Source organism: Vipera ursinii (genome assembly GCF_947247035.1).
Source record: "Vipera ursinii genome assembly, chromosome: 4".
Lineage (NCBI taxonomy): Eukaryota > Metazoa > Chordata > Lepidosauria > Squamata > Viperidae > Vipera > Vipera ursinii.
The window spans coordinates 61,833,452-61,857,696 of NC_139514.1; the positions used below are offsets into that span (position 1 = coordinate 61,833,452).

Consider the following 24,245-nt stretch of genomic DNA (forward strand, 5'->3'; position numbering starts at 1 on the left):
TTATTTATAATGAAACATTTTTATTTGTGAAATTGTTTTATAAAACATAATTGCTAAAGCTATGTTTTATCTGACATATAAAATAAACCTTAATTAACCTTAATAAAGTAGTACATTTCTTGATCCAATTAAATCATTTACTTTTATTTAGGGAGAGGCTTCTACAAGTTTTTATTTTAATGGTCACGGAATTGGAATGTTTAAAAATTCCTCACTAATAGCTTGGTTGACAGCTAAGTTTAAAAATACCCTTATGAGGACAACTTAAGTTAATAAATCTATTCTGTCAGTAGAAGCTTATATCTGAATAAACAGAATCTCAAACGTCCTCTTCTTCACTGGCATCAAAATGTCTGAAAAAAAATTAATTGCCCATTGCAGTTCATTAGCAATAATCAAATACATACTTTGAGCAACTGATAGCAGAATGGCTCTTACATAACAGTTCATTTGGGAACATTTCTCCCTGAGGGAAAATGGAATGAATTGTCATTGGCCAGTGCCTTAGTCTGGGAGAAAATTTTGAGTGAATAATAATAAGAAGGGATAGATACAGATTCTAACAGAAGTCAAGGCAAAAGGCTACATTCAGTTGAATGTACATGCTAGTTGCCATTCAAGAATTGAATCAATTCCCTCCACTATATTTTAAATAAAAATAAAAACCATGCCAAACAACACTTTCAATATGATAATGCAACACATATATTTTAAGCTGGAAAACAAGGTAAGTAGCTTTATTTATTCAGTCAGTCAGTCTTCTTATAAGGTACCATAATAATGTAAGGAACTGGGTTAATGTGCAACATGCTAAAATTATCAAATAGCGGCAAACAATAAAACTGTTACTCTATTGGAGACTGAAGGAATAATATCCCAATATTGCATATGTTGAAACAGCTATGTTGAGCAACAGCAGAGTTGGGGCTATACAGACTTCAGACAGGATGATACTATTAAGTAACTGTTAAGTTTTTTGACTTACATGCAGATTCTTTGACCAATTCAAATAACTGAGACTCAATATAATGATTATATGACCTGGACCCAATTTTGAAAAACACCGAAAAGAAGCAACTGTGCAGGTTGTTTTTTTTTCATATTATCTGAATATGCTATAAAATTGGGATCTTTTGTTTGGCTTCTATCAGAAAGCTGTTGCTGGTCCCTCAAAGGAAGATAAATTATTTTTTACCTATTTATTTTTCAAGCACAGTGGTTCTGCATAAATCTAATCATGAATTGGCTAATTCTCATGACATTTATGAATAATGTTATTCAAAGTCTGAAATTTAAAAAATGCAATAGCAGTTTCATCTAGTCATACCTGACATTTTTATTTTAAGCCAACATTCTTTAAACGCTGCTTTCTGTTGTGCCATCCTACAGAGTTTCTTGTTCCTAATCACTGGGGGTTAGAAATTTTAGTCAAGTTGTAAATACTTAGCACACAAGCATAAACTATTTTAATAACATATAGTTCCACAAAAAGGTTTCATATGGAAATGAAAAGAGGAAGAAAGAACTATACAGACTGTGACACAAGAGAGGGACTTGTACATTTCCTTTTTTAAATACATTTAGGGGATTTCCATTTCACAAGAAATGCAGTCAGGAATTGGGTAGGGGAGGGGGGACAGCCATGTCAAAGAAATTTTTGCCCACATTAACGGAAACAAAAGTATTGCATGTATTGCCCACATTAACGGAAACAAAAGTATTGCATGTGTGTGTGTCATATATATATGACATGCAAAGTGTTATGCCACATTTCTGTCCATCATTATACAACTGGGCACTGATCTTGCTTTAAAGGAGAAGTTTGATTCTTATAGGTAAGTGAAGAGTAGATTATTTATTTATTATATTTTTACAAATAAGGCAGTGAACATATCCAACACATCTTTCTTCACCTATTTTTCCCCACAACAAAAACCCTGTGAGGTGAATTGGGCTGTGGGTGACTGGCCCAAGGTTACCCAACTGGCCCAAGGTTACCCAACAGCACAATGTGCTACATTTATATATAGCATAATAGGTTGAACACGTTTATTATTATCTACTGCTAAAATATGCAGCAGATTATGCAGCAGAAATAGGCAGCAGACACTACCTTCACTGTCTTTAGCTGACAGTGACACTATAATTTTATTGTGAGACAACTAATGACAATTAATGACAATGCTGCAGTCATTTTTATTGAATTTTCAGCTGGGATAGATTACTGAGACCATTGTAGCCTAGATAGATGACCTAAATTAGAAATTAGAAGTGGGCAGTGCATTCCTGCTAGTTTTCCAGAGCCACTTAATAGCTTTTGGTGCCATTGTTTCAGCATCTTTTTGGCACTGTATTCTTGCCAGACCATGTTCTAAAGAAAATGCTGTGCAGTTATATTTGTCATGTAGGCTGTTGATCTTTGGTCCTACAATAATTTATCTTGTCACCATATTGTTTAATATGTATGTTAAACATTTTTTGAAACATCATGTGAAATATTGGCATTGCATGTCATCAGTATGTTGATGACACCTAACACATTTGATTTTCTGAAAGACTCTCAAGACTTGGTTATGCTGTCAGGTCTTGGCCTTCCTGAAAAGCAGAGATTTGTCTCAGTGGTTCCATTACCAAGGAAGCCATTTTTATCCTCCCTTTGCCTAACGGTTAGTATTTTTATTTTTATGATATTTATTATTGTGGTTCTTTAGATTTTAATCTGTTTTAATATTGGCTGTTTTATCCTTTGCTGTTTGCTGCCCAGGGTTGTCTTTGGGCTACATAAATTAGATAATTCATAAATAAAAATCTTACTATCCAAATCAACATCTTGAACATTACTTAAACTCACTAATCAGGTAGATATGAACAAACTATAGTTAAATTCAGACAAGACTGAGGTGGCATTGATGAGTAAGAAAGCAGACTAGAACACTGAGGTTTAGCCAGTGGTGGGATTCAGCCAGTTTGCACCAGTCCAGCAGAACCGGTAGCTAATTTTTTTGTTGCCCAGGCCCAGAATGGACTTCTGGAAGAGACATCCGCACAGAGAACCGGTTGTTCACATATTTGAATCCCACCACTGGGTTTAGCCTGCTTTGAATGGGTTTGCATCTGAATGAAAGTGTAGATCCATATTTAGAGGGTTTTCTTTAAGGCTCAGTTGCTAATGAATTTACAGATCACTTTTATCTGAGCTGTAATAATTTCACAGCAAGTTATCCATGCCTTGGTCACATTCTGTCTAGACTATTGCAACATGCTTGAGTGATAAGATAACTTGATTTTTTAAAGTTCATTTCACACAAACTTTATTGGAAATGGGACATTTCTTTATGTATCATTTATTCCCTACTCAGTCATCCTAGTGTAGGAACTCGCTAGCTATAAAGATGCAGCTTTAGACAACAAATATAAATGTTTGCATATATTTTCTGTGCAGAACATTCACCCTTTGACTATTGGACAAAGTACAGCTAAAGTCTATCATGGCTGGTAGCTATATATTCATTGTAGCCATTCACTTAATGGTTGTTCAATAAAAGCCAGGACTGTTTTTCAGTTTTATTTACAAGTAAAATAAAGGGAATGTTCTTTGCCATTTTCTTGAAACCAGTTGTGTTTTCTTCTCCAATAGCCTTGCATTTTATTTAGGTTTTCCTTTAGAAAAGGCACATACTGTATATAGTGATATAAAGAAATAGTTGAAGCATAACATTCAGTTGCCAACAGCAGGTCTGCTGAGATTTGTCTTCAGGTTCATCAGAATTCTGTAAGCTAAAAGAGATACATTCTTGAACAAGGAACACAATATATTGTAAAAGTCTCTGCTACTGAACTTGGTGGACCCTCTGGTTTCTTGATGTTTGCCTATAACAGGGGTGTCAAACTCGCAATGTCATGTGATGTGTCGTGACATTTTTTTGCCATTGCTGGCAATGGGGTGGTCACGGTTTTGCTATGATACATCTGGCCCGTGGGCCAGCAGTTGGACACCCCTGGCCTATAAACAGACAGTATGATATGATTGTGAAAGACAGGATTCAGCTTTCTCATCTCTATTGTAACTTACTTGCATGTGCTTTTTAATTTTGCTCTTCGCTTTCCTTTTACATTTAAGTGCTTTACTGACTTCCATGGAAACATTTCAAATTTCCAAGTTGGGCTTAAAAGATTATTTCCAGAACTCTGGAGAGCTGCTTCCAGTAATGGTACAAGCCTGTTTAAAATAAATGTGTTCTGTTACTCATCTGCTTTTAATGCTTCTCTTTCCCCTGCTCCAGATAATAATTATTCTTACTTCAGCAACTTCAATTTTTTTTAAAAAAAGCATGATCCTAGTGGATTACCACTAGGTCACGTATCTTATCTGTCACGTGGATGTTGCCATTGCTGTTTTAAACCAGATGAATAAAAAAAATAATAGTTTCCTTTCCTTGTCACTTAATGAGTAAAATAAAAATAAAATAAATAAGTAAAATAAGTGACAATGTTTTACTTAAAAGTGGCATTCTACCAGCTGTGAATACAGAATTAGTTCTAAAAAATTAAATGGGTGTTAAAATGATACTCATTTCTGCTACTTTATCAATATGTAGTGTGTACAAAGTTATTTACACATCTTCAATAATACACATCAATGCAATAAGGATTAACAATTCTATTGCTCTCCTTTTGTCTTCTACTAATTGAAACAGACATTCAAGTAGCAATAACATTCCATTAGACATTAAAGTGTCTAAGTCCTTTTAAAACTGACATCTGTATGGCCATCTTCTGATACCACATTTTGTAGTTTAGTTAAGCTTTCCCTCGGGCTTTCCATATTTCTAGATCAGCTCCTGACCACAATGTTGGTTGTTTCAAGGCTGATTTTTTTTTCTGACTTTGTGCCAGCTTACATGAACCTAGAGCAAAGCCGGACTTTTTCCTTTCATTCATGCTATAGCTCCAGGACGAGTGTGTTTTAGTGTTTGCTTTTGTATTGCTTCACTGTGCCTTCCAGCTTTGAGCACAACCAAGAACTGCACATCTTCTGCTATGTGAGAAAGTTAATTTTGATACAATTATGATAGGAAATCAGATGACTGCAAAAGCAAATGAAAGATGAAAACTGGACTACACCTATAAAAAGAGTCCCATTAGCTGTTGCATAGGCATCAATGAGAAAAAGGTGCTAAAGGGTTTGATTATTGTTCCTACATATAAGTTTTGCTCTTGAAACATAAAACAGTCACTAGAAGCATTTTGTTATGTTTTCCTAACTCTTCATTAATAAAGATAGTTGGAAATCTTGCATTCTATGAGCTTACCTATTTGTTTCTTGGATGTAACATGACACTACGCCAGAAAAGTATCCAACTTCCTCAGCAAATCCAGTGCCAATCTTTCTATCCTGTTTGTAGCCAGGTTTGTAAAACCATCAAGGAGAAAACTAGACCTCCACCAAAATTTTCAGGGCAAACTATTACTTATAAACTGGCAGTAAACTCTATACTACTAGCTTTGCATAATGTTACCTAGCTGGGTATGAAACAAATGCAAGCAAACAAACAAGCTTAGACAACATTTCAAGAAAGTTATTAGCATATAAATATACCTGGTCACATATGTACTGTTTTGCAAAAGCTGAGGCAATTAAACCATCCATTCTTTATTACATAAAACATGCCTTTGTGGCGTGGCAACCTTGCTGGAGTGGGGAGAGGGAAATGGGCCATGTGAGCAGTGAGCTGGTGGGCTGGTGCACAGCTCAACACGTGAGTGGCAGCCTGGCACGCACATGCATGTGCACACAGCTCAATTTGCACAAATTGAGCTGCATGAGCGTGTGCATGCCAGGTGGTTGCATCCCAGTTTCAAATAGGCTGTGGCCCAGAAGTTGGGGAGCCATGGGTTAAAAGATCATTAAAACTGTCCTTTTTGCATTTCAGTGCAAAATTGGACAAGACATTTTTGTTAAAGCCCTTCAAAACATCTTAATAAAATCAAATGACCCAATAGCCCAAAAATAAAAAAGGTCATGTACAATATACAATGAAAAGACTGCAACAGTCAACTATGTAGGACAAAAAGACTAGCCAAATGCATCAAAACATCAAGTAGCTGCAGAAGGCATGACAAAAACTTGATCTCATAACATGAGGACAGACTCAAACACAGTTTCAAAAGAAAAACTATTAGCTTCTTAGACCAAGCCAAATTTAAAAAAATGCTAGGGAATTGCATTAACAGAGGGATAGAATCAAGATCACGTGAAGTGTTAATACCACTTTACAACGCCTTGGTAAGGCCACACATGGAATACTGCATCCAGTTTTGGTCACCACAATATACAAAAGATGTTGAGACTCTAGAAAGAGTACAGAGAAGAACAACAAAGATGATTAGGAGACTGGAGGCTAAAACATATAAGGAATGGTTGCTGGGATTGGGTATGTCTAGTTTAATGAAGAAAAGAACTAGGGGGGACATGATAGCAGTGTTCCAATATCTCAGGAGTTGCCACAAAGAAGAGGGAGTCAAGCTATTCTCCAAAGCACCTGAAGGCAGGACTAGAAGCAACAGATGTAAACAAATCAAGGAGAGAAGCAACCTAGAACTAAGGAGAAATTTCCTGACAGTTAGAACAATTAACTAGTGCAACAACCTGCCTCCAGAAGTTACGAATGCTGCAACACTGGAAGTTTTTAAGAAGAGACTGGACAGCCATTTGTCTGAAATGGTATAGGGCAGATATGTCAAACACAAGGCCCGGGGGCCGGATCCGGCCCGTGAAGTGGTTTCATGCGGCCCGCGAAGCCATCCTGGAAACAGTGAGGAAACGGCCCCCACTGCCTTGGCCCTAGCCCAGAGACCCTCCTTCTGCCAGAGACCCTCAGATCTGTCCCACTCCTGCCCAGGCCCCCATAGGCACCCTTGATGCGAACGATGTAGAGCTGGCCATGCCCACCCAGTAGGCCATACACACTTTAGCCACGCCCACCCAGTAGGCCATGCCCACCCAGGCCACACCCACTCGGCCCCCTGAGGGCAACCACAATGCTGATGTGGCCCTCAATGAAATTGAGTTTGACACCCCTGGTATAGGGTTTCCTGCCTTAGCAGGGGGTTGGACTAGATGACCTCCAAGGTCCCTTCCAACTTCTTCTTCTTCTTCTTCTTCTTCTTCTTCTTCTTCTTCTTCTTCTTCTTCTTCTTCTTCTTCTTATTATTATTATTATTATTATTATTATTATTATTATTATTATTATTATTATTATTATTATTATTATTATTATTATTTCCTGGAAGCTTACATTCAGACAAATCAGTCACCAGTAGATACATAGACATAAACCGTAATTACAAATAATTTAAAAGAGACAATAAAAAACCTAGGATGCAAACAAAAAGACTACAACATATCCCCCTTTATCAGCCCACATTCCAGTGGAGGGATTCAGCCAGTTCCCACCCCTTCAGCAGAACTGGTAGCTAATTTTTTGTTGCCCAGGCCCAGAATGGACTTCCGGAAGTGGCATCCACACAGAGAACTAGTTGTTCACATATTTGAATCCCACCACTGCCATATTCAGATAATGGATCAGCGCCAGGCAAACAATTGTGCAGAAAAAAAAATACCTCAATCAAAGAAATCACCAAGGAGAAATTACATCTGCACCAAAACTGACAGGGCAAGCTACTGCATATAGACAGGCAGCAAATCACATACTCACTGATATGTCAGTAGTTGTGTAATGAAACCTGTATAAGCAAACAATCAAGCTCAGAGAGCACAAAGAACCCCACAGTTCAAGCCTGAGCTACAGATATTCTTTTCTTTTACAACTTATTTTAAGTGCATAATTACTATTAAAGAAACACTTGATTAATGTATGTTTTCTATGTTTGGGTCAAATTATTGCAAAGTATTTATTATTTTTCAAATAATTTTAAGAAACTTTACTAATATTTTAAACTTAACTTCTAAATGTTAACTAAACTATTACTATTCAGAAGTGCTAAAATTATATATTGCTTAAAAACACATTCCCCCCCCCCAGAAATTATTGTCTTCCAAAGCAGTCTATATTCAAATATAAGCAATTCAAAATAGAGGAAAAAACCCTTTTTTGCAGGTTCAGAATTAGAAAAACAGGATGTGGAATGGGAAAAAGGAAGATGAAACAATTTTATTAAGGTAAAAAAATATGATTTGCATCATATGATTCTTAGGTATTTGGTATTCTTTTGCAGGGGAGGTGTTAAATGCTATTTTTGGCCTTTGTTTCTTTTTATTAGGCCAAAGTATGTGATTAAAATTAATGTAGCTGATAAATGTAGCACAGTAATGCTACCCTTGTACTTTCCAAATTACCAAAAGTAGAATTCTTTGTCTAGTGGTGAGTGTCTCAGCAAATTCCCACAGCTGTTCCTTGTCTCATTAATGGAAAGGACCAGATTGGTCTTCCATTGTCATGGTCTTCATACTGAGAAACAAAGAGTGTGGCTATCCTAAGAGAATTTGGCTCCTGATTTATCAATAAACCCTTGCATGTATACACCGGTAATATGTTGCCTGGCTGGAATGGCTGGTTTGTCTTAAGTTTCATGAGCTTTAAAACAGGGATTATGATTAATTAAGAATAACTTTAGGTATGATACTTATTTCAAGGTCAGCACATTATTTAATTTAATTTTAATTTAATAACATTTATATACCGCCCTTCTCCCTGAGGACTCAGGGCGGTTCACAGGGCAGAATAAAATAGCGAATACAAACATTAAAAAAAGATTAAACAAATTGCCCTAGTTAAAAACAATATAAATACAACACTAAAAACCCCCAGAAAAGTTAAAAAACGAAAAATAAAATAACCCCAACACTCCCCCTCAGGCTAGGCCGGCTTGTACAAACAGAAATGTCTTGAGATCGCGACGAAAGGAGCGAAGATCGGGCGCCATCCGGAGCTCAACCGGTAGCTGATTCCACAGCTCCGGAGCGCTCACAGAGAAGGATCTCCCCCTGGGGGCCACCAATCGACATTCTCTGATCGGTGGCACCCTGAGGAGGCCCTCTCTGTGGGAACGCACAGGGCGCAGGGAGCTTGATGCCGGCAGCAGATGTTCCCTGAGGTACTCCGGCCCCATGCCATGGAGTGCTTTAAATACCGTTACCAGTACCTTGAATCTCACCCGGAAGACAACTGGCAACCAATGCAGCTCACGGAGCAGAGGCATAACGTGGGAGTATCGGGAGACTCCCAACACCACTCTCGCGGCTGCATTCTGTACCAGTTGGAGCTTCCGAGTAGTCCTCAAGGGCAGCCCCATGTAGAGAGCGTTGCAGTAGTCCAGACGAGAGGACACGAGCGCATGAGTGACCGTGCATAAATCGTCCCGGCTAAGATAGGGCCGCAACTGACGCACCAGGCGAACCTGTGCGAAGGCCCCCCTAGTCACGGCTCCTATATGGTCTTCCAAAGTGAGCCGTGAATCTAGGAGGACCCCCAAGTTGCGAGCCCTATCTACGGGCTCTATTTGATCTCAGCTCTGATTTCTTATTAGTAATATTTTGCATGTTCTGATAATCTTTCTTTCTTCTCCCCTCCTGCCAAGGAATGTTGTCTGAAGGATATCTTTGTAAAATCCCTTATCATGAGCTCTTGAATTACACACTCTATGGAACAGAAACAGAAGAGGCAATACATGAATTGAAGTCATTAAATGGTGTCACTTATGAATCAACAGACAACATGCAAAATAGAAGTTTATTTTGCAATTATAGGTCCATGGACACATTTATGATCTCTGTTTCTTCCAAAAAACCCAAAAATAATAAACAAAAGAAAGACACATTGAAACAAACTATTCAATATCCAATATTTGAAAGGCAAACATCTGAACCTGTGGAAATCTGTGTGGGATCATCCATAAGCAAAGACACTTACCTTGTTCCTTCTTCTTGTAAAAGCATTTGTAAGAACTACAGTGACCTGCATATCGCTGGTGATCAGGTGCTGCCAATGAATTCAATTAAAAGAGATGCTATTTATGACAGTGGGATATGTCCATTCTTGGATTCATCAGAGATTCCATTGGCAATAGATTCAATTCCAATATTACCTGCTGAGGTCCCACGGAAACCGTCCCAAAGGAATTCATCATGCTGCATCATGGCCAGCATCATGCACCATCAGCAGCCTCTCTCAAATTCAATTCTGAATAATTATTTGGAAGAGAAAGTGCTAGAGCTTTATAAACAATATATCATGGATGTGATGGGCAGCAGCATATCTCCCACTCAAATCTTGACTTCAGAGTTCATAATGACAAATGTAGATCAAATCAGCATGAAACTATCCCAAGAGATGAACATGAAGACCACCAAAGCCAAAGATATGGTTATTAACTGCCTACTGCAATTAGCTAGTGGAAAAGTATCAAGTGAAATGAGTACTCCCAGTCTCCACATTTCCCCGTTCAGCACTAAATAAAGTTCACTCTGTCTTGAAAAGTAGAAATCAGTTTAATTTCTGTGTTATAAAACTACCAGGATACAGTTGAGGTGCCAAGTCTTAATTATTTCACAAGTAAAATTCTTCCATGATTTTTCATTTTTCTTTCTCCTTTTGTGCTTTCTCCTCCTTCCCTACTAAACAGTTTTGAGTGTCTGCAAAAAGTTCAGTTAATAAGGGACCTTTGAAAGTTTTCCAGGTTATTATTATTTATTATTACTATTCTTTTGAAATCTACTAAATAATGGTCACTCCCAAACCTAGTGAAAGCTTCCTCTTGTGTATGGGAGCATCATTTGGCTGTACAGATAAGTTATACAATGTAAATCCATAACAATAAACATAACTATGAATTTTTCTCTTAATAAATCATTTTTAAATAATATGTTTCATTTCCTGTCTTTTTTTCCTCTTTGTGGTCAGAATGCTATATTTCAGTTTTCAACATGCTTGAAAGTACATTGTCATACCTCTTACCTCTGATTTGGCATACTAAATTCTAGTAGAAGCTATGTGTAGATTAAAAATATGATCCACAATTCTAGTATGTCAGCTTATAGAACAGTTTAAGAATGCATAGATAGACCTTGATTTATGATAATTCACCCAGTGACCATTCAAAGTAATGACAGTGCTAAACGAATACACTTAGGATCCATGCCCAAAGTTAAAGCTGTTGCAGTGGCCTTCTGGTCACTTGATCAAAATTTGGGAGCCTAGAACACTACCTGCACTTAAAGCTGTAGGAATACCACTACCCAGTGCTTTTTTTTTGTCATAGAACTCACCGGAACACAGTTCTGGCACCTTTTTTTTTTGACAGATATTCCAAGTTTTAAAAGTAACCTTTGAAAATTTGATGTTTGGTCCACATGGACTTGAATCTCCCTGTCGAGCGTAGCAAGTGGGCGGCAAAACCATTAAAACGGTGCTTGCGGGCTGCTTGTGTGTCGAGTCCAATGCATGCGTACTTCGTCTGGCTGCTCGGCTTGGGGCACTGCTCGGCTTGTCACATGGTTGTGCTCTGAGTGCTTACTGCGGGTGATGACCGTTATGTTTCGTTACACAACTGTCGGGTGTGAGGGTGTGTATACAGTGATTGACTACATGTGAAAGGTAAATAAAAGATTAACAAGATGTGAGTTCCGGCACCTTTTTTCTTACAAAAAAAGCACTGCCACTACCTATGTTTCCCCCATCCCCTGCCACCTTGTGCTGTACTGTCCCAGCTGACCTTTGCCATATTCTTGCTCTCACTGCTGACAAGGAATGGGTGCCCTTACTGTTGGGCTGGGCCTGGGTTTCATGCTCTGAAAAAGAAGGCAAAAGTACCCCAGACCCATAGCATACTAAAAGCCCCTTTGCAAAGAGCTTCTAGGTGAGGCAGGCTTTGCATTCCCCAAAAATAAAAAAAAACCCCAAAAAGCTCAAAGCAGCAAAGGCGAAGAGACTTTTTGGCGTGATATGATTCTGCAGCTGTTTTTGGCTGTTTTTGTGGTTGTTAGCCTGGCCTAGGAACATTTTCTGCAAAGTGGCATTTTTGCATGCTGTGCTCCAGGAGCTTTTTTTTATACAGGGGTGTTTGGCATGCTGCAACTCTAGGCCTTCTTTTGATTCACCCCCCCCCACACACAGCTGAAGTCCAGCCCAGTCTGGCCTAGCAGCCAGCTGGTTATTTACATCAGCAATGGGAGCAGGAAAACAGCAAAGTTCAACTGCAGCCACAAAGAGCAGGATAGCAGGGATTTTGGAGTGTGGAGGGTGGTGAGAGGGGAATTGTGGCTGATATTGGGCTGGGGTATTTGTGACTTCCCAGAAGGTGGTAAGCAGTTGTGGGACAGCTTGCTGCCATGCAACAGAGGGCAGCCAAGAGGGCAGAGACAGAGGGAAGGGGTTACTCTCAAACCTTACTGAGGTTTGGGAGGTGAGAGGGACCACGACCAGAATGGCTTGGATTTGGATGGGTATTTGCCTAATGACTCACAATTCTCAGTGGGTTTCTTTGGCATCTTCATCCAGATGTTCGAGAAAGGGTGCTGAATAAAATGGGAACTAAAACTTTGGGAGGCTAATGCTCTTGTTCACAGTATAAAAAAAGGTAAAGGTAAAGGTTCCCCCACACATGCGTGCTAGTCGTTTCCAACTCTAGGGGCCGGTGCTCATCTCCGTTTCAAAGCTGAAGAGCCAGCGCTTGTCCGAGGACGTCTCCATGGTCATGTGGCTGGCATGACTAGACGCCAAAAGCGCACGGAACACTGTTACCTTCCCACCGTCATGGTCCCTATTTTCCTACTTGCATTTTTACATGCTTTCGAACTGCTAGGTTGGCAGAAGCTGGGACGAGTAACAGGCGCTTACTCTGTTACGCGGCATTCGGGATTCGACCCGCCAAACTGCCGATCTTCTGATCGACAAGCTCAGCGTCCTAACCCACTGAGCCACAGTATATTTTTCTTTAAAACCTTTAAGATACGGGAAGGCTTAAAAGGTGAACAGGTTGGTATGCAGTTGTGTATGGACATGGGATAAAGAAGAATGAGTTGCAGTTACAGTATTGGACATGTATAATGAATGAATCTACACTTTCTTTTGTCTTTCTTAGCTCATACTTTTATTTGGATTATTATATCTTATATCTATCTATATAACACTTTTTACACTATAAAGAAATAGTATGATAGGAATACTTCTTTTCTTTAATTCTTAGAAGATGGCAAGTGATATAAGATCTTTCTTTTTCTCTTTGCACTGAGTGAGATCATAATATGATGCTTATAGAAGCTACTGCACAAATTTTTACAATGAGCATTCCATACTTTTGATGTTTCAATATGGAAAGTTCACTTCAAGAATTATTTAGAATGTGTTTATTCTTTAAGTTTCTTCATAGTTGGGGTCTGCATCAAGGCTTATGCTGAATTTAAAACAGATACATATTTTTCAGAACATATACATTTTAAGGCCTTAAATAGTTTTACAAGTATCTCATTATTGAGTTAAGGATGTTAAGAATAGCTACTTGTATCAAAAATAATTCTTTTGATAGAAAAGATAAGGCTAAAGATCTAAGCATGCCTAATTCCAATAAAAATGTGACATTAAAGTCCTTTGGTGAACTTTAGTCAGGCAAACTCCACGTGAAATTTCAGTTATATTGATTTTATACTGAATAGCTTAATTATTAATACATCATAGAAATAGAAATATAATAGAATAACAGAGTTGGAAAGGATCTTGGAGATCTTGTATTCCAACCTCCTCTTCAAGCAGGAGACCCTACAGATAAATGGCTGGCCAATCTTATCTCCAATGACAGAGCACCCACAACTTCTGGAGGCAAGCTGTTCCACTGGTTAAATGTTGTGACTAGATTCCAAATAACTGAATGAGATTTAAATGTGGAATTATTCATTAAACTGAGTTGATGCTATTAATTATATGCAGAAACCTGTTCTACTTGAAGAGTATATTGTGTTAAAAGTAGGAACAAAATTACCTTATAATGGCTTTATTTTCCCCCCAGTGATATTTGTGTAAACCACAGTGAATTTCAGCCCAACTTCTATTAAATATATTACAAGAGTCATTACACATTCATTCCTTTAAAGAAGCTGTTTTTAAAGACTAATAGCAATTGCAGGAATGTAGGCCATATTTATATTATTCCACTTAAATTCTGATTATCATAAGGCATGAATGTAAATGTTTTCAGTGTCCTTGAGACTTCAGTTTGGATTACAAGAAAATGATTTATCTACAGTATTTCTTCTATAGAGATTCAAATGACCTCTGAGCTCATCTGTTTAGTTCTGACTGTGATGGGCCACCAGGGATTGTGTATAATTGCTCTTCATATCACTAACAGAAATCAGGGAGCTGACTTGCAAAGAAGCATGGAATGCAATGGGTACAGAACATAACCAGTGTCTTAAAACAGGTGTGACAAATTTACAATCTGTAGACTAACTATAGCCCACAAACTCTTACAAATCTCCAAGGCAGAGCTAACATTATGTTATGTAACTTTTAAGAAACAGGGCTGGTTTGATTTTACTAAAATCCCATCCCCCCTCCCCCCTCCCTTGAAGGATATTCTTTAGGTCAGTCCTTATCTAGCTAAGGCTAATTTCTGCCATTTTAAATTTTCAACAAACCTCCAAAATAAACCTGTTTCACAGTTGGAGACTATGAGGAACTGAAATTGCTTCTCAAATCAGTGTCTAGCCTGGAGTTCCGGTACTGGCATCCACATGGATAGATTCTGCTTAGGTTTTGGGACTCAGCACAAGGTATGGGTACCATTTGCTGGTATGGGGCTGTTAAAACAATTCAATAGGAAGGATTCACAGGTCAGGCTTTGTAACATATCTAAATAGTCACAAAATAAATATAAGCTCCCAATTTTCTCACATGGGCCAGACTCACCTCCTTAACCCTAGCATCATCGCTTTAAACAGTAAATCTTCAGGTTTTTGTTTGAACACAAGGAGAAATCACTTAAGGTCTTCTCCACTCAATATGGGATTTTGGAAGTGATGAGGATCAGATTTGTGTGTCTTCGCCATTACTTTTACACATATGCCTTAATATTCTCTTTGGCTCATTCTAGATAACCCTTATAATTAATTTCAACTATGACACAGCTCTGCTGGTTTTCATACTAGCAGTTGTTTCAAAACTTTAAAAAGCATTGATAAAATTAAAAATTATGCTGCTTTTACAAACCTTTCCTTTTATTCTTCTTTATTAGTTCAGCTTTTAAGTTTGCAAACCTTATAGCAGGGTTTGTCTCTTTTTTGGAAACTTTAATTCTGCAGAAATTGTATTAAAAGTATAATATAGAAACAAATATACATGATAATATCATATCTGAATAAGATATTCTCATAAGTAAATTATTATAAAATTTAAATTAATGTAAAAATAAAGATAATGCCTGAGTTGATTGATTATATGCCATCAAGTCATTTTAGAGTCTTAGTAACCATATAGATTTTCTTCAACATGATCTTACCCTAACTTGTTCTTTCATGTCTCACAATGATGGACTCATAACCTCTGTAGCTGAGGTCCTCCGCCTAGCTGCATGTTGACTTCTTCTCTTTCCTTTAACTTTTCTTTAACTTTCCTTTAACTTTTCCTTTAACTTTTCATTACAGCCTTTTCCAAACAGTTGAATGTTCGCATAATTATCTGAACTAAGATAATTTGAGCCTGGTTATTTGCGCTTTAAGTAAGAAATTGGGGTTGATTTCTTCAATGATCCATTGGTTTGCTTTCTTGGCTGCCCACAATATTCTCAGGCGTCTTCCATTCACTGAGGTGATTTTTTTAAAGAGTTTCTATTTTGTTTTCTTTTAACAAGAAAGTTCCTATTCTAAGAAGCAGGTGGACATGTCTTTGATATCATTTGACACTGTACCACAAGGATCTCTATTCTGTGCATTTGTATGTTCACAGTTGGATGACAACATCAAAGACAGTGTGCTATAATTGTCAAGTGTAATCAAGTACAGTCACAACAGTGTTGCTTTATGAGTTACCTGGAAAAAGATAACCTTTTGAGTATTACAATAAAGTCTTATTAACAGTGCAGTGTAGTTTATGATATTGTGCACAGTGAAAATAGATAGACCCCCTTTCTATTTTTCTCCATTTTACATAGTATATCATTAGAATATAAAGATATACCGTATTTTAAAAATAAACTAAATAAATTAATTCAGTAGTCTGTTAGATAATATCATAGAATATGCATCAAACTGTGGCAAAGGAGTGTTAGATGTTGCTCATAATGGGCAACTATTGCCTTCTTGTTTGTAGTATAGTGATCTAAAGGAGTTATTGAGCTGATTTAGAAGTCAGCTTATTGTACTAAAACCATTATGGATTAAAGATCTTTTAAAATCTAGGTGGACAGTATTTTTATTAGTGTATATTTAATGATTATGTGTATTGACGTGATTTTGGCTATAGAATTGTGTAGATAAGGTGCGTTTTATTTTTAGGTTGGATTCAAACCCTATCTTTCAACTCTATTGTTTTAAAGTCATGTTGCACCAAAAGCCAATCCGTACACATTATATTTCTGAAACTAAAATTCTTAATAGCATCTTATGTGCCATCAGTGCCATTTAGAGAAGACCTTCTAGGGGGTTGCTAAAATAGGGAAAATAAGTGCATGTTACATTTTTCCTATGAATTTTAATATTCAGTAAAAACACACGTGCAGAGTTTTGATTCTGCCATCACAGCTGCCCTTGTAACTCTTTTACTTGCCCATGGTACAAAGTGGAGGGTTGATTGGATCCTTTAGCAGCTTTCAGTTCCTTTCAATTAAGTTTTTTTTTAAAAAATAGATATAGTAGTTCAGGTGCATGAGAAGAGGAACAACCTATTTCCTCATATCTATTTAACACCTGCAAAAACTTCCACTTCTCTTCCTGTTTTTGTGTAAGGAACTGTATGACTACAGTGTATTACAGAAGTGTAAGAAACACTTGTATACTCTCTCATTATCCTAAAGAAAATTCTGAATCAGCACTCACTGTTCAGAATCTTGCTCTTCTGCATAAACTCTGTTTCTGTTTGACTATAGCATCTCTGATTTAGATACTGTACATTGTTATTCTCAGACATAAATATAATTCATTTAGCAACACTTTTTTCCCTTATGCACTAGAGTCATTTAGATTTCTCCAGATTTTAGCCCCTAGTGAAGGGCAATGTTTTTTCCTGTTGTGTTGTGTACCTGTGAAACATACATGATAGTGCTACATAAAAAATTCAGAGGAATTTTAACAAAAGTTGTTTCTGGGAAAGAGGTTTTTTAAAAAGCAAGAACTGACCACAGCATTTGAGTAGCAATAACTGAAGAATATTTCTTTGCCACAAATCCCTACTACAGTTTTCAGCCATCCTGTGTTTCATTCTCCTATATTGCTGGTTGCTTAGGTATTTATTGTTTTATACAAGAGTATGGCTGTTTCATTGGTATTAATATCACTGGAAATATAAAATCCACATTGAAAGTGTAGCTTACAATTTCTTCCTTTTATTTGTTTCCTGAGGATGCCAGAATATAGGTGGCAAGTAATTTATTTCTCAAATTACCATATGCCTTCAAATGCTGCTATGATTTAGCTCTTGTGTCACCAAACTGCCTCCAAGATAGTAAGTAAAATGTTATGGTCCCAGTTAGCAGTATACTATTATACTGTTGTTAGTTTAGACAGAATTGCAATGATAATTAATTGATGCCAATAATATTGTTTTATTTTGATTAATATATTGTATGTTTCAGTTGAGTCATGTGAGGCAATGTGAGGCAAAAAAAGTTTTTAATCTGACTGTGTTGATTCCAGGTAAATAACTATTTCTTCTTTTCTATTTCTATTTTCTATTTCATCTTAAAAATCTTTTTGTAATTTCTATTCCATCCTTTATTTCTTTTTTTGTAGATTAAATGGAACCAAAATCTATGTAGAATTGGACAGCTAAGTATCTTATTATCCAAGAAGTACACATATCAATTTTTGCCACAGTTCTTCAGAATAGAAAAAATGGTGGATACAGAAAAATGCTAGAAAATCATGGTATTTCTTCTTCAACATTGTCTCCATTCTGCTTGAGGTATCTCGAAAAGAAATTAGAAATCTGGTTCTGCCTGCTGGGGACAGGCACTACCTGGCTCATGTGTGGAGTTATCCATCATGCTTTACCAGGGATCCAGCCTTTTTCACGTATCTCTCTTTCACCGAGGATGGAAATATTCCTACAATATTCTGCTGCAAATATTAGTTCAAGGCAGTCCAGAGAGATGAAAGAGCTCATCTTTTTCTTCGTAAGGACTTCACTTTAGCTAGAGCTGCAGTGAATCAGTTGTAGAAGTGTGAGCAAAGGGAGCCTCGCTTGCAGTTCATTTATTTCATATGTTAAAATGCATTTAAACATCTCCCATATTTCTCAAAGCCCAGGTAAGCAACATAGAAAGCCTTCACAGCAAGGTTTAGCCTCTCAAGGAAATGTCACGTAGTAGTGATTGGCACTTAACTGTGCATGCACACATAATACTGTTCTCTCTACTCTCAACTCATTTTTTACATACTAGAAAGTGCAAATCTCCTTATTCTTCCTGAGTGTTGGAATTGCATTGCTTCTTCTTCCTTCCTTCCTTCCAGGTGACCCTGGAAAGAACTCCTCAGCACTGAAGGTGGGCATGAAAATGCCATGCAATTGAAATTGGGAGGGGAAAAAGGACCAGAAAGTCTTTCTGAGACAAAGCTTCTGTTGCAGTTGAGGAACTCATAATTTTGACATTTGTCATATGATGATTGCTAATTTAAAAGAATTTCTCTTTAAAAGAAGAATTCATTTATTAATTTACAGTACATAGACAGTTTCTATTTGAAAAGTCATTTTAACAGAAACTACTTCTTAAAAAGTCTTCCCCATCTACGTCCTCACTCACCCCTATGCCAGCTGGAGCACGTCACTCTAATTGCTTTTCTCTGCTATGGCCCCCAACACATCATCTTCATTTCATCTCTACCTAGGATGGTCATCCCATGCCTTATTTTGGAGTTTGAACACTTGAACATGTCATTTGAACATCCTTGAAATGATGGGCCTTTATACTGATAGGATGACATAAGACAGATCCACATGATTTGACTGATCTATTAACTAGTATGGCTACTCACTGCTTTCTAAATACAAAAGTAGATATCATCAGCCCTTACCCCCTGTGCACTGCAAGTGGGGCAGGTTTTCCAGTTTAGACTCAACACTGCTGGGTTGTTTTTTTAAAATCCAAATCATTGTAAGCCATTCAGAGTGGATGCTCCCAGTGCTTTTTTTGCAGTCTAAAAACTGATCCAGCTGCAAAGGGCTGCAAGGCCTGGTATATCCCATTCCCTCACCAGCAGCTGCTGGGCTGATAGGTTCTCTGTTGGTCAGCAAATGCTGACTTTTTTTCCTGCAGTTTCTAACAGTGATGGCTTGTTAAGGCAGTGAATTATTCTTAACCCTAGAAGCTCATTTTCCATTAGCTTTCCATGTCCCAAAAAACAGCCTTTACATTCTACCCCATGTTCCCTTGTTTTTCCACTCCTTGCCCATAGTCTTGCAAAGTTTTCCTTCTCTTTGGTTAACCCTCCTCCACTTCCCATTCCTTTCATCTTTTTAAATTGCAATGCAGAAATGTCACTTTGTTTCTGTAAAGATGAATCAGTTCTTCCTTGCACTCTTATTTCTCAGGGCATATGCAAGAATTTTAAAACAGTGTAAATCCTTTAAAGAAGTGCCTCAGAATAATCAGGTCTACAGGTGAAACTCGGAAAATTAGAATATCGTGCAAAAGTTCATTTATTTCAGTAATGCAACTTAAAAGGGGAAACTAATATATGACATAGACTCATTACATGCAAAGCAAGATAGTTCAAGCCGTGATTTGTCATAACTGTGATGATTATGGCTTAAAGCTCATGAAAACCCCAAATCCACAATCTCAGTAAATTAGAATATTACATGCAATCAAGGAGTGTACATACTGTAGAACAATATCGGACCTCTGAAAAGTATAAGCATGCATATGTACTCAGTACTTGGTTTGGGCCCCTTTTGCAGCAATTACTGCCTCAATGTGCTGGTACTCACCTTTAAAGCCCTACATGGCTTAGGCCCGGGATATCTGCAGGACCGTCTGCTGCCGGGGACGACTTCCCATCGCCCAGTGCGCTCACACAGAGAGGGCCTCCTCAGGGTGCCGTCGGCCAGACAATGTCGGCTGGCGACCCCCAGGTGGATGGCCTTCTCTGTGGGAGAACCAGCCCTTTGGAATCAACTCCCCCTTGAGCTTTGGATGGCCCCGGACCTCCGGTCCTTTCGCCGCGACCTCAAGACGTTCTTTTTCCATCAGGCTGACCTGGATTGATGATGGGTTTTTAAAAGTCTTAATTTTAACTGTATAATTAACATTTGGGGCTGTTATTTAATTTTTTTTAACTTTTGTACTGTTGGTTTTTATTGTTGTTAGCCACCCTGAGTCCTCTGGGAGATATTTATTTATTTATTATGGGCATATAAGTCCCATAATAAATAAATAAATAAATGTGGCGTGGCATGGAAGCTGTCAGTCTGTGGCACTGCTGAGGTGTTACAGAAGACCAGGATGCTTCAATAACGGCCTTCAGTTCTTCTGCATTGTTCAGTCTCATGTCTCTCATCTTTCTCTTGGCAATGCCCCATAGATTCTCTATGGGGTTCAGGTCAGGTGAGTTTGCTGGCCAATCAAGCACAGTCACCCCATGGTCATTGAACCAGGTTTTGGTGCTTTTGGCAGTGTGGGCAGGTGCCACGTCCTGCTGGAAAATGAAGTCAGCATCCCCATAAAGCTCGTCTGCGGAAGGAAGCATGAAGTGCTCCAAAATCTCCTGGTAGACGGCTGCGTTGACCCTGGACTTAATGAAGCACAGTGGACCAACACCAGCAGATGACATGGCTCCCCAAATCAACACAGACTGTGGAAACTTCACACTGGACTTCAAGCATCTTGCAGTGTGTGCCTCTCCATGCTTCCTCCAGACTCTGGGTCCTTGGTTTCCAAATGAGATGCAAAAGTTGCTCTCATCAGAAAAGAGGACTTTGGACCACTGAGCAACAGACCAGGTCTGTTTTTCTTTAGCCCAGGTAAGATACTTCTGACATGGTTTGTTGTTCAGGAGTGGCTTGACAAGAGGAATACGACATTTGAAGCCCATGTCCAGGATCCGTCTGTGTGTGGTGGCTCTTGATGCACTGACTCCAGCCTCAGTCCACTCCTTCTGAAAGTCCCCAACACTTTTGAATGGCCTTTTCCTGACCATCCTCTCCAGGCTGCAGTCATCCCTGCTGCTTGTGCACCTTTTTCTTCCACACTTTTCCCTTCCACATAACTTTCTATTAATGTGCTTTGATACAGCACTTTGGGAATATCCAACTTCTTTTGCAATTACCTTTTGAGGCTTTCCCTCCTTATGGAGGGTGTCAATGATGGTTTTCTGCACAACTGTCAGGTCAGCAGTCTTCCCCATGATTGTGATTCCTACTGAACCAGACTGAGAGAGCATTTAAAGGCTCAGGAACCCTTTGCAGGTGTTATGGCTTAATTAGCTGATTAGAGTGGAACACTTTGAGCCTAGAATATTGCACCTTTTCACAATATTCTAATTTTCTGAGATTGTGGATTTGGGGTTTTCATGAGCTGTAAGCCATAATCATCACAATTATGACAAATCATGGCTTGAACTATCTTGCTTTGCATGTAATGAGTCTATCTCATATATTAGTTTCCCCTGTTAAGTTGCATTACTGAAATAAATGAACTTTTGCACGATATTCTAATTTTTCGAGTTTCACCTGTATATATTAATCACATTTTCCTGCCTAATTATTAAAGCAGCCAACTTTATTGTCAGGTTTTTGTGGGAAAGGAGGGGTTATGGGGAGATTTTTTTGGATGCTTTTCCTGGTGATCTCCCATGCATGAGTACACAAAATGATTTTTCTTTTCTGCAGAAAATAAAATGAAATGTAGTGGCCATGCCTGCTGAGACAGTCAGAATACCGTTGCAAGCTGAGGATGAGTTTTGAAAAAAAAAACAACCTGGCTTTTTAAATGATTCAAACAGAGCTTCTTAATGAGCACAGCTGGGCATGAAAAGCATTTCTTTCCATGGGTTTTTCCAGCACTACTACAAACTATGTCTATGTAGTCAAACTCATCCTCATGGGCATACAGTTAACAGTGATTTTGAAAATGGTTTTTGTCATCTATAGGTTTCATAAGAGCCACACAGCAGGAGAAAAATGTAATCTTTTTTCAAATGTGATGCACCATGTTGTATCATGGTGGCTGTTAGAAAAGCTCCATGAATTCCTTGATGTTGGCTGCTTGCAGTAAGCAATTTATGCATCATTAGATTTTGCAATAACAGTTTTGTGTGGCTTTCTCTTCAACAAGAAAAGCAATTTTCTTAGCATCATATCTAAGTAAATGTGCTATTACTCATATGCCTCTGTCAGTACATTTGTCTTATTTGTTGTCTAATGTTCCAGGTGAAAACTGTTTATGATTTATTTTGTAATTTTCAGGATGCCTATTCAAAATACTATTTTGCCTATAGTTTGCCATCAATTAAAAAAATAACACTGTTGAAAAATGGATATAAAATCTTGAATTCTTTTTAATGGTCGATACAGTGTGTATACAGCTTTTTTCTTTTTTAAATATAACTTTTCTGTCTAGAAAGTGCATTTTATATTATTATGGACTTTGCTTCTCTACTTGTCACCTAAACATCGTAGAACTCAATTACCTTCATATTAGTAATGTGACATGGTAAGAATACAAAAGAATTACCAATAAAGGCTTATTTTCAGAACTCCCAGACAGCAGCAAGAACATGGCCCAGCTATCATTTTGTATGAATAATCTTCACAATGTGGCTTTTCTCTCCCTTCCTCTCCCCTAACTTGCAGCTTAGATAGCTTAAGATGATAGTTTTTTCCAATTTTAAAATAGTGTTTTCCAGTGCTTTTTTTGTAAAAGAAAAAGGTGCCGGGAACTCACACATGTCATAGAACCCGCCTTGCCTACCCTACAATGTTTCATCCAAAAAAGGTGCCGGAACTCCGTTCTGAGCGTTCAATGACAAAAAAAGCCCTGGTGTTTTCCCTCTTTTAAGAACAGAGTTTTATTCGGAATCTACTATGAATCCTTTACAAGGTAGTTCTTGAAATGGACGGGAATGGAATCCCTATTCCTAATGACCACATGAGTGGTTTCCTGGCTTAGACTACAGGAAAGAAACAGAAACCCAGCTTCTGCATCCGCATGTAGCCATGTAAAGCTTTCAAAACACTTGAAAGGTAACACACAGACTTCTTATGATACAAATGTAGTGCCTGTTTGAAACATTATTAGTATTGTATTTAAAACTAAGATAAACTGGAGAGAGCACTATTTTTTTCATTGCAGGGAATATCAATAGATACCCAGAAAAAGCCATTTTCTGATGGGTTAAAATGTGATCATTTAGGCAACTTGATGATTATGAGGATACATCCCATCCATTTGGCATCAACTGATAGTGACCCCCTATAGACTTTTTCCCCATGAAAATCTGTCCTTAACCTAGTCCTTCAGGTCTTCCAATTAGGTATTAATTGCTACTGTAACTAAGTCCATCTACCTTGCTGCTGTTCTTCCTTTTCATTTTGCTTTTCCCTACATTTTCTGAAGAGTTGCATCTCTGTATAATATGTCTGAAGTAAGATGATTTAGATCTGGTCATTTGTGCCTTGAGTGAGGACATTCAGTTTATTCTTTCAGTGATCCATTGGTTTGTTCTACTTGACTATCTACATTATCCTCTGAAGTCTTCGCCAACATCAGTGTTGTGATCCAGGGTCAGCCTGTGGGTTCGGCAGTTGGGTCGGAAGACTCAGAGGAGGAGGGGGTGTTGAAGAGCTTGCTGAGGGGGTTGAAGATCCTGCTGATGAGAGCCCTCAGCCAGGCCCCTCCCACCTGGTCATGACGGAGACCCAGCTGTGTGAGCCTGACAGCGTGGATGAAGATGACCCACAGCTGGCCCTGTTCAAGGACACCCGACGCAGGAGGCAGTCAATCAGGACTAAACAGAGGAAGGCAATGGGGCACCTCGGAAGGAGGCAGAGAGAAGCCACGCCCTAAACTGTATAAAAGGG

The 24,245-nt window shown here is 38.2% G+C and overlaps 1 protein-coding gene across 3 annotated transcripts; it reads left to right on the forward strand.

Annotated features, from left to right (window-relative positions):
* The first annotated feature begins 1,785 nt into the window (after window positions 1-1,785).
* Window positions 1,786-10,835, forward strand: TASL (TLR adaptor interacting with endolysosomal SLC15A4). 3 transcript variants are annotated; one of them, XR_014492392.1, is made up of 3 exons: window positions 1,786-1,835; window positions 2,557-2,666; window positions 4,121-4,208. XR_014492392.1 is itself a non-coding variant. In XM_083361602.1 (3 exons), exon 3 carries the CDS (start codon window positions 9,603-9,605, stop codon window positions 10,476-10,478), a length of 876 nt encoding a protein of 291 aa, XP_083217728.1. In that variant the 5' UTR covers window positions 1,786-1,835; window positions 2,557-2,666; window positions 9,601-9,602; the 3' UTR covers window positions 10,479-10,835. The 3 variants fall into 3 exon arrangements, 2 of the variants coding, with proteins under 2 accessions (XP_083217728.1, XP_083217727.1); XM_083361602.1 differs by lacking the exon at window positions 4,121-4,208 and adding an exon at window positions 9,601-10,835; XM_083361601.1 differs by lacking the exons at window positions 1,786-1,835; window positions 2,557-2,666; window positions 4,121-4,208 and adding exons at window positions 5,086-5,173; window positions 8,121-8,182; window positions 9,601-10,835.
* Window positions 10,836-24,245: the final 13,410 nt, after the last annotated feature.

Coding starts and splice junctions, on each gene's coding strand:
- TASL (XM_083361602.1), top strand. CDS start 9,603: ATGTTGTCTGAAGGATATCTTTGTAAAATCCCTTATCATGAGCTCTTG.